The 14,605-nt window shown below is 32.2% G+C and overlaps 1 protein-coding gene and 2 non-coding genes across 3 annotated transcripts; 1 reads left to right on the top strand and 2 right to left on the bottom strand.

Moving 5' to 3' along the window:
* Nucleotides 1–10,370: 10,370 nt before the first annotated feature.
* On the bottom strand, nt 10,371–10,563 carry LOC131845035 (U2 spliceosomal RNA). Its single transcript, XR_009357612.1, has one exon. It is a non-coding gene; the product is annotated as a U2 spliceosomal RNA (small nuclear RNA).
* Nucleotides 10,564–11,275: 712 nt separating this feature from the next.
* On the top strand, nt 11,276–11,468 carry LOC131845036 (U2 spliceosomal RNA). The gene has a single exon (XR_009357613.1). It is a non-coding gene; the product is annotated as a U2 spliceosomal RNA (small nuclear RNA).
* A 526-nt stretch (nt 11,469–11,994) lies between these two features.
* Nucleotides 11,995–14,584, bottom strand: LOC131845000 (trypsin-3-like). Its single transcript, XM_059194010.1, has 7 exons — nt 14,504–14,584; nt 14,158–14,259; nt 13,801–13,907; nt 13,574–13,730; nt 13,297–13,419; nt 12,885–13,019; nt 11,995–12,217 (listed from the first exon to the last, which is right to left on the bottom strand). The coding sequence occupies exons 1-7, from the start codon at nt 14,582–14,584 to the stop codon at nt 12,005–12,007; spliced, it is 918 nt and encodes a 305-aa protein (XP_059049993.1). The 3' UTR covers nt 11,995–12,004.
* Nucleotides 14,585–14,605: the final 21 nt, after the last annotated feature.

A 14,605-nucleotide genomic window follows, 5' to 3' on the forward strand; every position in this document is an offset into this window, starting at 1 on the left:
GGTTTACAATTAATTTCCGCTAAGTGTAATTACCTCGCTCCTGAGGTTGTGTATCCTAGGAGACTGAAACTATTTGTAAGAGTCAGGTCAGGCCGAACGTATCCAAAAAGAAATGATGGATTCTTCGTTCAAACAAATTTCAATTTGAGCACTTCATTCATTCATCAAGTAATACTTATTTTTTAATCTTCCGCGTGAACTATCTTATCGTATAAGGAACGAGCGAGGAAGACTAAGTCTGTTGCTTTTTTGAACACTTGTGGTAACTGTACATTTTAAGTTCAAATGTGTGAATACAAACTGCGAATTAGTACTAAATCATTAAAATCTAAATATTAAATACGCAATCAATTGGTTGATTAAGTAAATAAGATTAAAGCGGTGTTAGAGTAGGAAAGTCTCTACAAGCAGTCCTCGTTCATGTGTATGACGGACAGAGAAAATAAATGCCGTAGTAGTTTTGGATACCAAAAACTGTCGAAGCTGCTTGTTGCGGAATACGATGTTGTCGGTTGAGACGATGTATAATAAAAATGAACTGATCAAATGCAAACAATAACATTTAAGGAGAGCTGATATGGTTTGTGCAATATTTAGTTGATATTATTTAGTGATACTGGTCAGCTATCTTATTCGGTATATCCCGTGATACACCCAAATCGCCTCTTGAAATTTTAACGGGGAAAAGAATAGAAACTAGAGAGATGAGATCATCTCTATATTGGCTAGTCAATCCACGTTGCTTATCTTTGACTATTTACGGACTGAAGTCCATACGGATGCAAGTGCACTAGGTTACGGTACTAATTCAAATAGGAAAAGACGGACGCATATACGCAGTAGCTTTACAATATGTGCAGATCCAAGGTACTACTCCTGAGCTCGAGATACTTGCTGTTGTCAAGGCGTTGCAACATCGTCATCTCATCGGAAAACATTTTAGGGTAGTAACTAACTGCAGCGCCCTGAAAATTACACGAGGATCTCTTGCCTAGGGTAGTGCGCTGGTGAATGTGCCTACAGGATCGTGATTTGACGTTTGAATATCGTAAAGGTTAGTCCATTTCTCACGCATCGAAATCCTTTTAATAACATCTCGAATCGTAGTAGCATATGCTGCTGATGAGGAAACTTCTTGTACAAGGGCAGTTGAATAGTTTGCGATATATAAAGAAAATAAATCTTAAAGAAAATAATTATTAACATATCTCTATAGGAAAAAAGTCGCGATTATTGTTATATTTCTAAAGACTACGTGTTGACCATATTAACGTTGTCGAGTTCAAATTAGTTGACGGTTTCAAAGTAGGGTCCATCTTGTAAAGAAATATTATAGGGCACGGAATTGTTTGTTTAATGTGTAAACATGTTACCTTATACCTTATATCACGTTCCTCTCCACCCAATGTCCAGGTCCACTATACTTTCAATACCTTATGATGCAGTACATAAAATGTAACAAATACAAACATATTCTCGTACACACAGATGCTTTCTCTATTGTTCTAACCTATACAGAGTCAAAATAATGCAGAGTCAAAAAGGAATTTGAGTTTTTCTAATATAATTTGTATTTTTGAGATAAATTTTATCGTAAGGTACTTAGGTAACACCTCGTATAAGGCTTTGTGCAGCATCGAGGGTGCTATAGGATACACCTCGTATAAGGCTTTGTGCAGCATCGAGTGCGTTATAAGATACACCTCGTGTAAGGCTTTGTGCAGCGTCGAGTGTGTATTAGGTAGCACCTCGTATAAGGCTTTGTGCAGCATCGAGGGTGCTATGGGATACACCTCGTATAAGGCTTTGTGCAGCATCGAGTGTGTTATAAGATACACCTCGTGTAAGGCTTTGTGCAGCATCGAGTGTGTTAAAAGATAAACCTCGTGTAAGGCTTTTGTGTAGCATCGAGCGCGTTGTATGATTCACCTAGTGTAAGGCTTTGTGCAGCATCCAGCTTGTTATAGGATACATCTCGTGTAAGGCTCTGTATAGCGTAGTGTGTTATATGTTACCTCTCGTGTAAAGCTTTGTGTGGCTTCTATGTATACATGCTTAGATCAGATTTAGATTAGTCCTTGTGAGGCAACATGATCCTACTTCCAAAAATAAAATGCTTACCACTAACTTATGGTTCACAGGCTGTGAAGAGTCACTGTTGACTCGTTTCCGAGCAATAGCCCTGAGAATACCTTCAGCCTGGACAGAGCGCATAAGATTAGCAGTCGGACCAGACGACGCGCCCTAACCAGAAAGCATCGGGGACGATGCTCCGTCAGGAGAGGCCGTGTTAGGTGTAACTTCCTGTGGTGGCGCCACCGTCGTGCGGCGCGTCTATAAAAGGCTGCGAAACCCGGTGTGCGGCCTCTTTTGGTCGACAGACGTGCTCTCGAACGAATCTCCGTATCATACCGTGTTTGCTTTATAAGTTCTTTTACTGATTTTGTTAAAATTAATTATACGATTTGTTATAAGTTTCTTTTATTTAATTAAATTTAGAGCATATTCCTAACAATATATATATATATATATGTATATATGTATCCATCATTACTCTGTTTCACCGATGCATACTCCATCTCGCGCTGATTATGTAAGTATGTATTTATAAAAACGTATATCTAAGTATATATCAGTTTAAGTAGGTTGTCTAGTACCTATAGCATAAGTCCTGCTTATCTTAGCGCTAATTGATGGCGCTGTGTGAATAATGTTGGGTTACTATTATTATTATCCTAATAAGATAAGTAGACATATTGATGACGATGACCTTGAAAAAATAAATAAAAGATATAGGTATAATATACATTGTTCAGTCTACAAGAATTTATTCTCTGTGTACTCATATTTCGGGTGGTTTTACTTATTCAATATTTTCAAATTGGCCGCGCAACGTTGTAATGGAACGAAAAAAAACTTGAAAACCAGAGCAAATGGATTTGCGAGTTGATCATTTATTAACTCACAATTTCTCTTAGAAACTCTATATTCTTTTGTTATTATTCCGGTTGATGGATATCTAATTATAATTCTTCCATTTATTATTTACATGAGTTAATCTTTTACGTTATATTAGAAGAAAAATAACTGTTTTAAAATAATAAGTTACTACTACCTGTAGTAGGTACTTATACGTCGTTTTCTTCAGATATCAAGCAACTCTAAGTAAAACTCCTTGTATTTAGTATAATAAAATGAAGGCGCATCCGCTGTCTGTTCGCTTAGATCTTTTGAACTACGCAACAGATTTTAATGCAGTTCTTAATACTAAATAGAATGATTAAGAAGAATTTGAAAGAGGATTTTATGCATAATATATGCGAAAATATTTTATATACATATATAATATAAAACATGCGTGCGAAGCCGGGGCGGATAGACAGTAATGTATAAATAAGTCTGTGCACTTGATCAAAGTATAAACATTATTAATAACATTGTCAGAAAAAAAATGACATTAAAAAAACACCAGCCTCTAAAATCAGGACTGACAAAACAGAAACAAGTGGAACTAAATTCGCCATATGACTACCATGTCACATCGACCATTTATCATGGAAGATGTGACAACTGAATTTATTTATCTAAAAAAATAAACAATGGCTCGTGATGGGGCGATACTTGTACCCTTGAATAACAGTTTTACTCATCCTGTAGTGTTTCGTAGAGTACTGTTAGTTACAGAGTAGGCACAGTTGAAGTATTTTTTTTTTAATTCTACTCTGTTACAAAAGTATACTGCATATAAATACAATAAATATATGTAATAAAATATTATGTAAGTATAATCTCTTTTTATTCTGCTTTTATACACAAGTATACGAATTCAAAACAATACAAGTTTGTCAAATATTGTTTCTAAGACGATTTAAAATATATATTTTCCATTAAGTAATAAAATGTATGTTAATATAATAATTTGAACAATTAATATGTAATTTAGCTTATATAAATTGTAACAGTTACGAAATAAGGGCATAATGAATGGTAAATTAGATTAATCACAAGACATATTATTTAGTTTTGAATATAAACACTATAATAATAAAAATCTTATTGAAATTATGTATAAAAACATTATTAATATTTCATTATAAAAGAAAGAAGATAAAAAAAAGGCACAAATAGGAAAAAATGCTAAGTAGTTAAATATTTAAATAATAATTTAAGTATTTGTATCCTTATTACTCTGTACAACTCTGTTCAAAATCCAGGGGTACTGGTATTATAGGGGGCGCACAATAGGTAGATAGCAATTTGATATTCAGGCCACATTTTTAATAAGCACGGTGGCTGTAGTGCCCGACGTAATGGCCAGATTGGGCCCACTCTTTAATAGTTTTTTGTTGTGCCATTAACAAGTTGAGTGCCCTTTTTATGCTGCCCAGTGCGTATAGTCTATTCAACATAGCAGCTATTATATAGTCTATTTCTAACCGATTTTATAATGGACAGGCACAATTGTAGTGGCGTTAATATAATTTTTACCTGTTTGGTACTGTTTTTATGAATATTTAGTAATCAAAATAAGAATGTATGATCTTTAATAAATCACTTGATTTACAACCAAAAATTAGATAAATAAATTATCTGAAATAATCAAAAGTTTATAATAAAATCTTAATTTACGTATTTTTAACTTACGATGCCAAAAGAGAAATGTAGTGATAAGTTTTACGTATCTGTGGCATCGTTTTTTGTATGAAATCTAACATTATTGAGATAGTTCTTGGTTATAATTTATTAGAGATTTTTGTTAATTGACTTGAAATTATTATTTCTATAATTATCAATCACAATTAAACATAGAAAACATCAAACGCCAATAATGAAAGTCATGAAGATATGTGTTTAAATAATTTGAGGAATTTAACTCGCAAGTAAAGGGATGTGCTAAACCGCTAGATAAAATAAAAATGCAACTGGATAGAGTGAGAACGCATTAAACTTTTCTTAATAATTGCTTAGTTGCCTTATAGGAATTTATAATAATAACTTTGAAACTTATTCTATATAGAAATAAATACTAAATAATTAAAAAATATCTATATAAATAATAAATCCATAAATAATGAATACAATAAGTATTTTATTGTTGCAACTATTTAGGAGAAGAAAATAAAAATATTATCAAATATATATTAAATGAAATCTATTCATAAGGCATAAAAACTAAACCGTAAATATAGATTGTACCACAAATAATATAATCTATTACAATTCGGGATCAATCAAATTTATTTCCTTCGTGATTACTAAGAAAAATAATAATATTTACCGAATGCGAACAACCAATTACAATGTATTCTTTCCCTTTTAATAATAAGTTTATTTTATAAATTAGAAATGTTTTAACGCATATACATCTATGTTGATAAAAACTTTTTGTATTTTAGTATTCGTTGTATGACCTATTTTTACTAACTACAAATATATGTTATTCCTTATGCATTTAAAATATACTTTTAATATATTTTTTATTTTTCTACTTACCTATTTATAAGTTAAAGTTATTCAAATTGCAGGGTTGGCACAACTGATGCACGATTATGATTATATTATTAAGTGGGAGAGGCGTTATGTTTATAACGAAGTATTGTACCGCATCTGTTCAATTTTTTCGTTGGCTTTTTCTGTTCTTTGTCAGCAATTATTACCTACAACAATGTGTAGACATATTTTAGATGTATTGCATATAAACTATACAAAATGGTAAAAGAGATAATCAGACCAACCAAATAAGCAAAAAAATATATATAGAAATAATAGACTTGATTAATTTGGGTAAGATATGGCAGTGAAATTAAAGGGTATCAATGCATAAGGAATACCATAGCGATCACATGATTAAGTATGTCCGTAGTACTATAATATATGTAGAGTCAGTTGTCGACTAGATACATGAATGTATGTTGTCAACGGCTGACTCTTATCAGGTGAGCATTACAATTAGAATAAAATAAAGCTCGACCTTAAATTAATACATGTAAATAATTTGTAACATCATAAGTTCACTAGGTATTGAATTATTACTTCCAGAAAGGACCACGTCCCCCACGTGACTTGGCGTTACATAGTCTTTCGATTACTAACAATTCGTGATAAGAGTGTTATGCATACTATTGCAAAATCGTCGTTGCCAACGTTAATACCGGCTGTTAAATACGAACTTATTTCTGTTTATATATGCAAAGTAGATAAAATATCTAAGATTGGATACACTATAATAATAGGAAATAACAATTTCCAAACAAATCCCGAAAATTCAGGGATCCTAAATTACACAATGAGAAATGGGATATTTTGCAAGAATTTACTTACGTAAATAGTTTGACTGCCTCGGTGGTCTACTAGTTTAGCACACTGCCTTACTTCCGATGGTCCTGAGTTCGATTCCTTGCAAGAATATATACTACATAGTAAGAAAATTTTAAAAGCTATCAGAAGAATCATTCCTTGGTATTACAATAATTTAACAGGTAGTTTAGCAGGCATCGTCCATCGTGTGGATATTCTGCTTAATAACTATTTATAACCTATAAGTCATACAAAAAATGTTTCACTATTCTAATATCTACCTTGATATGAAGTAAATTGCAGTTAGAGTAAAAAAATTGCGTCTGCACAATATTAATTTATTATAACAGTTTTCTTTGTTCGTACATAAACTATAATTACGCTGGTGTTGCGTATGTTGAACTTTGTATAGTTCCAAGTTAATTCCAGAACTTAGACAATAGAACTTAGGCGCAACTTAACCGGACTTAGCGAGACTGTTGCTCGTACCACTTAATTAGTATTTCGGTACTAATACTGTACTAACTTGTTTAACTTGGTACATCTAATTAGAAACGTCTAGCGACCATGTCAACTGACTAGGGAAGTTGCATCTAATGAATAGATATATCTACTGAAATAGAGATTTGTCTTGAATAGCCTTTAACATAATTGATAAGAGTTTAGATGTATTTAATTAATATTAACTATAGGTTACTTGATTACGAAATACATTTTTATATTATACTTGTACAACTTCTTCTAGTAGCATCGCAGGTATGTATGGAGGTGTATCCCATAAAAGCAATTCTTATTTAAAATAAAAACTTCTCTAATATGATTATTGAATTTATGTATGCATTGATGAATGCTTATTGCCTATTGGTAGTTATTTGTTAACCGAAATATGTATTATAAATCATCTGTAGCAGCATAACTCGCAAACGAATGGACCCATTTTGATGCATTCTATTTGTTTAAAAGGTGACGTTACTTACTACGCTTAATTTCCAGATTACGAATGGATTTCAACAAATTTTTATGAGTTACTTGGAGTTTCTTTATTTTTTTACTTTACACGAAAATACAGTTATTAATTGTTTGCATAATCCTGTTTCATTGGACCAATAGTGAAAGTACTTCATTAATTACTAGCTATACCCGTGACTTCGTCCGCGTGGAATATACGGCGATTTAGTTCATACAAACTGTCATCTTACCTACTTATTTAACCCCCAACTACTTTATTTTACCCCCTAAAGGTAAAATTTTCACAAACTCTGAATGTCATATTTATTTATAGTTAATCAACAGCTTAAAAATAAGTTTTAAGCTTCTAGCTTTAATAACAACATTTCTCTCCCTTTCATTTAATTTCTTTCGCATTAAAAAGTAGCATATATCTCTTCTCAGAAGACTCTGAGTCTAGACAGACTATGTTCCAAATTTAATTTATATCGGTCCAGACAGATTTTGACTAAATCGAGACAGACTGGGACAGTTATTTTCGCATTTCTAATATAGGGAACGATTACAAACATACATTTTGACGGAAATACTCTGTGACAGCTTAAAATCAGTTGTATAATTTTACGTATGTCAACAAACAAACAACCAACAAATACTATACCTACTATGTTTTTATTTAATTGAAATAGTAAACAACCTTACGTCAAACCTGATGGTAATATGTAACTGTCGCCTGTAGACTGAACACCACTACGGATAAGTTTAATACCCGTGATACACTCATGTGTTGCCATTCAAGAGTACTAAAATATCATGCGTCTTGCTGCATGCTGTCATGCCTCTATACTGGTAGACAATATTACTTTTGTTACTAGTATAATATTAACTATTACGAGTAGTTTTGAATATAACACAGAAAATTGATCCTTAAGGTCAGACGTCGTTGTTATCGAGAGTACTGTAATTTGACTGCATAATCTCACCCTGTAATCGAAACATATGTTTCAATAAAAGCTGTTTTGCAGCTGGAATAGGTAAATTTTATACCAAGGTAGACGATTTTTACAAAATATATGGGTGTTCACTTATATATATAAAATTTCTCTTATAAGAAAAATCTAAATTCACAATCTGACAACAACGTACTAATCCTATAATAGTATATAGTAAATATATAGAGTAGATAATACGTGTGCATATGATTATTTGCAATGCTGCATAATATCCGGCCGGTCGGTAGCTTACATTTACCTGAGGTGGCTCTAATTAAATACAAATCTCAAGACAATACGCGGTGCGGAGATTTCCCAAGAAATGTATTCACACGGGGTGATTTTCTTAACTAACAAGTTTATTAATTATATATTTTTTAGTATTATGTAAAATATTACTAAAGCGGTAGATACACATAACAATAATATGTGCTTAGTCCGAAAATTTAAATTAAGTGACAAAAGCAATACGACGCCGTAGTACTCTGAATATTACAAAAATATAATAAAAATTATGATATAAATAAAATAATATAGGGATCATAATAATCTAATAAGTAAATCCTATGTAGTCCTGAATCTTGGAACTTATAATGCATATATTTATTTTACTATGGAAGATAATAAATTTACAACAGTACCAGTAAGTACTTTCTTCAGGCATAAACTATTAGATATTATTAATATTGCAATAATAGTAAGAAACTATATTTGCTTTTGGTCCATAGTAATTCTCTTTATAAATTCTATGTGGCTTCGTATGAGTCCTTATTCATTTCTATACATTAGATATTGTTTATGTTCACTCAGTCACTCACTCATAATATGACTTTGGAACAATGTAAGTAAGTACTCGGCTTTCAAAAAGTGAAACAATTTCCTAATAACAAAATACACTCTCTCTCTCTCTCTCTCTCTCTCTCTCTCTCTTAATAATATTTATTTTATACTAATTAATTTTGTAACATTCACAGTTCAGCTATATTTACTAAAAACAATGTTAACAAGTATATTAATCTCAATCACAATCTTTTAGTAAACATGTCATGACACAAATTATCACGTGTTTTCAAGTGGAGTTTTTGTGAACATCACAAACAAAAAAAAAAGTTTTGACATCCGTTCAGTTCTTTAAGTGGTTTCCATGTGGCAGTCGTTTAACTTACATCGTAAATAGATACTTACCACCTACTTCATCACCTTATTAACATAAAAAACACATAATTGACGGCCTCGATATTCCGTTTTATTGTGTTTGACTCGTTGGTTGATATAATTAGACACATTTATAATAAATTAATTTGAATTTATAATTTCACCTAGTGTGTATCTGCTGGTACATGCAGTATATCCATCCAAGTCGAAACTAGCGGAAGTTTATAATTTATGAATCGAGTTCCGCCTTCACGACCTCTCCATCCGGGGCCGACTAGCGAGACGGTAATGAAGCACCTGATGTATAATGCATCATCTCGTCTGAGATCACCTTAAACTATAATTAAGATGGAGTTAAGTAAGGAAATTAGTTTAGATTAGTTTCAAAGTTTTATTATGAAAATTACATAGGTATATACTTGTATTACAGTGCAACTTTTAGAGTTGGTCGACTCTAGTAGTCGTGGCTGAATGCTTCGCAAAAAGTACCAATATATACGTTATAACAAGAATAAAAAATTACCAAGAAACATACTGAAATCCAAAATTTTACATATTCTACCAAATTGGTAACATGATCGCATATAGACATGAAGATCTTATACAAAAAATATCACTTTACTGAATTATGTCGCCACTAGTGGGTATTCATTATTATAGAAAACGCAAAAGCTTGAAGTTTTGTGAATGGGTTTTGAGATTCCTCAATTTTTAATGACCCGTTCTATGTAAGAGAGATAATAAATTTATCAGTCTAGTAATGCAGAAATGGATAATCATGTCAGTCTCTATTTCATACTGAAACTATGGGAGAATATGCTCTTTTAATTTGTTAATATGATTATTAATGTGCATAATTTAATACCGACTCCGGAACTAAACAAGATTAGGACGCTCTTAGTTGAAATATTAAATAATAATTATTATTTATCTATAAAATGGACAACTTCTGAATTTTGTTAAGGTGGATTTTTATGAATTATGTGGGCCAATCCCAGCGGCACTGCAATGCCGGGCCGACCCGTGACGGGAGTGGAGCGAGCCCCGAACATCCCGTCGATTTACAAAAATCAGTTTAATATACTGGTCCCTCAGTGAGGGAACTTTCAGATATTAAGCTGAAAAGAACAGATACTACACTTTGATCTTAGCCAAAAGGCCGAGAAGCGATAAAAATTCAATGCGTCTTCCAGGATGTCACCATATACAAAATAATATTTATATCGCGTTTTAGAAATTATCATACAGTGCCATCTATGAGTATTTTTATGCAACACCATCTATTGGGAATAGCATTATTTGTCAATTGAGATATATTATTTCGACACAAAAGAAAGATTTTTATAGAACAGTATTTTCTGAGGATTGTTTAAGTATATAATTAATAAAATAAAATATATAAAGTAATGAATTACAAAATTAAAATACAAAAAAGTTAAAATTTAACCTTTAAACAATGTTATATGTATAGATATTGTGAAGAGCGCCATCTATTGCTGTTTACAGACACTATAAAGATGGTTAAGATGTGTAAAAGCATGCGATAAGTAAAGATTGCATGAAAACGACAAGGAAGGCACTTCTTGAATTACAGTTTGATCTTTTGATTTACATAATAATTATTAATAATAATTCTATGACATGTAAATATTTTACCACACTATGGTGAAGCAAAAGAGGAGATTACGAATTTGACCGGTATTTATGTTTGTTTCTATTTTAAGTTGTATCGGTTAGATAAAATTTAATTGACAGATGATGCTATTCGCCATAGATGGTGTCGTATAAAAGTACTCATAGATGGCACTGTATGATAATTTCTAAAACGCGATATAAATATTATTTTGTATATGGTGACATCCTGGAAGACGCATTGAATTTTTATCGCTTCTCGGCCTTTTGGCTAAGATCAAAGTGTAGTATCTGTTCTTTTCAGCTTAATATCTGAAAGTTCCCTCACTGAGGGACCAGTATATTAAACTGATTTTTGTAAATCGACGGGATGTTCGGGGCTCGCTCCACTCCCGTCACGGGTCGGCCCGGCATTGCAGTGCCGCTGGGATTGGCCCACATAATTCATAAAAATCTTACCACCCGTAAAGCCCTATTTACACTCGGCCCGAGTGGGCAAGAAAGTGAGCAACGCGAAAGTATAAACACGATATTTCCCATGCCATTGGCGCTGCCAGTCGCGTTGCCCGGCGATCTCTCCATTGTCGGTTTTTCGTGCGCGAGTCAAAGGAATGGCAGCGTGTGTTTACATTTAGCCCTCTCGCTCAGTTGTCGCCCGGCAATATTTCAACGCAACGCGAGTGGCAGAGGAAGCGGCTGAATGTAAACGAAACATAACGAATCTTAAAAACTGATACCGGAATCAATATAAAATTATCCACATTAATAACATATTATATTATGCTTTAATATTAAATTAAAAGAACTTTTCAAAAAATTATTTTACAGATAGTATCTAAAATTCACGATACGAAGCCCATAGTTTTGAATGGTTTTGTTACAGTGGCAACGAACACCATTATTGTGATGACCATGAATAAGATTTCGGCACATGCCCATGGAAAGAAACAATCCGAATTTACGTTCTCGATTTAATTATTCTAGTAATAACAAAGGCTGATAAGCAAAATTTGCATTAGTATTAACCAATTATCTGAGTTGAGGGAGAGGGTTCGTTTTACAAATGGGATATATTCTCCAGTGGTATAGTTGGAGATTCGAGTATATACGCCAGGCTGCATGCCGCATATGCCTCCCCAGGACACGATGCCGACCAGCACCCCTCGACAAACGATCGGCCCCCCGGAGTCACCCTGCAGAAAGTTCGTAACAGAAGTTAACACCTACAATATATTTTGTCTATGTGTTAACAATGTAAGAATATATTCATTCCTAAGGTGTCGTAGAAGGCATATAGAAGAAATTGGAAAGCTGCTTGAATAGCGTAACTAATAAAAATAAAGCTATTGTCCTTCCTTTAGTTTTTTACAAAAATCTGGTTATTTAAAATTCACGGCTCATGGTAGGTACTTCCGTAGATTATTAATTCCAAAGTATAAATATAACAACAGTAAATATTTTAATCGAGATAGACTTGTACGAAGACGTCTGCATAAACTCATACCTACATCTTGCCTATTTCAGCCGCGAAGAAGCTTATTGTAAGATCTGTTTCGGTTGAAGAGTGAGATATAGCAGTGATATTACAGTATAAGAAGGTAGGACATCTTAGTCCGCAGAATTGCCAACTGAGTGCTACATGATAACGTGATGTCTGTGGTGCTCTTTATGCATAAGTAAGTTTTGGTGACGATTATTACAGACCACCAGATGAATGTCAGTTAGTTTACCATACCAGTGAATAATAAATGTAGGATAAAAACGCTGTCTTGTTATTTTTTTTATTTTATTAATAACATTCTTTGAATGGGGGCTATAAATTTGCAAATTGTATTTCTATTATATTGTATATTTGCTAACCTGACAACTATCCTTATTTTTGATGCCAGCACAAAACGTAGACTTATGCAATAAGCGAGAACTAAAGAAAAGTGCACAATCCTTCGTCGACATAATTGGAACACACACCATGCGCAATACAGACGATGGCTTTTCCTATAAAATACACACATATTTATATTATAATATAATTACCATATAACTTTATTAATGTTATAATACCAGATGGATAGTCAGAGGTTTGTCCAATTGTCGACAATGATCTTCACATCGCCATATTTTACTCTGTATATTTAAGTAATTCAAGCGGTGTGAATGAATTCTCCAATCTTTTAGATCTTTTTTGCTAAGAACTAATATTTATATCATGTAATTATAGCATAATTGAAATCAGATTTATTTTATTAACAAAGTCTTAAAATGTTTTGTTTACATTTTCTAGATATCCGAATCCTGATACCAGACAGTTTTCACCTTCTAAGATATCCCAGCCCATGTCCAGAGAATGCAGACGTACTGGTTTCACATCCGAAGATACTATGAAACTTTTCACTACCTGCATAAAATACAAATAATAAGATATTTCAGCTAATACAACAAACGAGTAAATCGACTGGTAAATCGAGATTCGATTATTTAATTTACCACGAGTATCTATTGATTATTAAATTTTATTTTAGAATACAACATTTTGTAATAATAATGATTACCTCAAAAAGGGCTATGTCATTTTCCAATGCCATTTTATTGTAGCACTTATGTCTATAATAGTTTTTAATCACTCTCCAATCCTCAGTTAACATCGTGAATACGTTTACATTGCTCTTCGTTGTACCAGCTACAGCTCTTACTGATTTCAAGTTTCTTCTATAAAAATAGAAATAAGTTGATTTTTAATAATATTATTAATACCAAACTAGGTAATTTTCTTTCTTACCCATCAAAGCAATGAGCCGCAGTAATTACAAATATTTCAGTAATAAGTGATCCACCGCAGAAAGATGTCCAATACAAACCGCCCGATACACCTTGTCTTAGTGCGATCTAAAAATAATATAATATTTTTTTGTTTATTTGGATCAACAGACAGTACAACACACGTTGAATTAACAATATACATAGTGCATAAGTATTAGGTACCTAGGTATAGCTTATCATTTCCATCCAAACCTTTAATTTATGTTATATAATTGGAATGAATAAAGGATTTGAAACATAATACACAGCAAGAAGAATATGAAATGAGATAAATGAGAAGAAAAATATGGTAGAATTAAAAAGCAGAGTTTCATACCTGATATGGAACATTAGATACAGATGTCTCAATTCCACCTACTATCCTGAGAGGACATAAATTTGTATGCGCAATAATTTGTTTATTCTCATTCAATAAATCCTGAATTTGAAACTTAAGAATTAATATAAATTTATGAACTAATGGATGTACGTATCTACTTATATGTAAAGAATATAATCTTTATATAACAATAAAAATAGGACAATTAAATTAAAATAATTTACGCTAAGGCTGCTGAAAGCAAAGTTGATTATGATATTTAAATAAGTCAATACATATTATTACATGTAGATATAATATCAAATTAATGGTAATTATGAGTGACAGAGTTTTCAATATTTACATTAAATTTGACATTTTGGCTATTAGAAGTGTGCAAAATTGTAAGTATCACAGTGAACACAGAATATTTTTCAATTATCATTTATGTATATAGCAAATCTTA

Source organism: Achroia grisella, unplaced genomic scaffold (genome assembly GCF_030625045.1).
Source record: "Achroia grisella isolate CSIRO2021 unplaced genomic scaffold, CSIRO_AGI_Agris_v1 utg445, whole genome shotgun sequence".
Lineage (NCBI taxonomy): Eukaryota > Metazoa > Arthropoda > Insecta > Lepidoptera > Pyralidae > Achroia > Achroia grisella.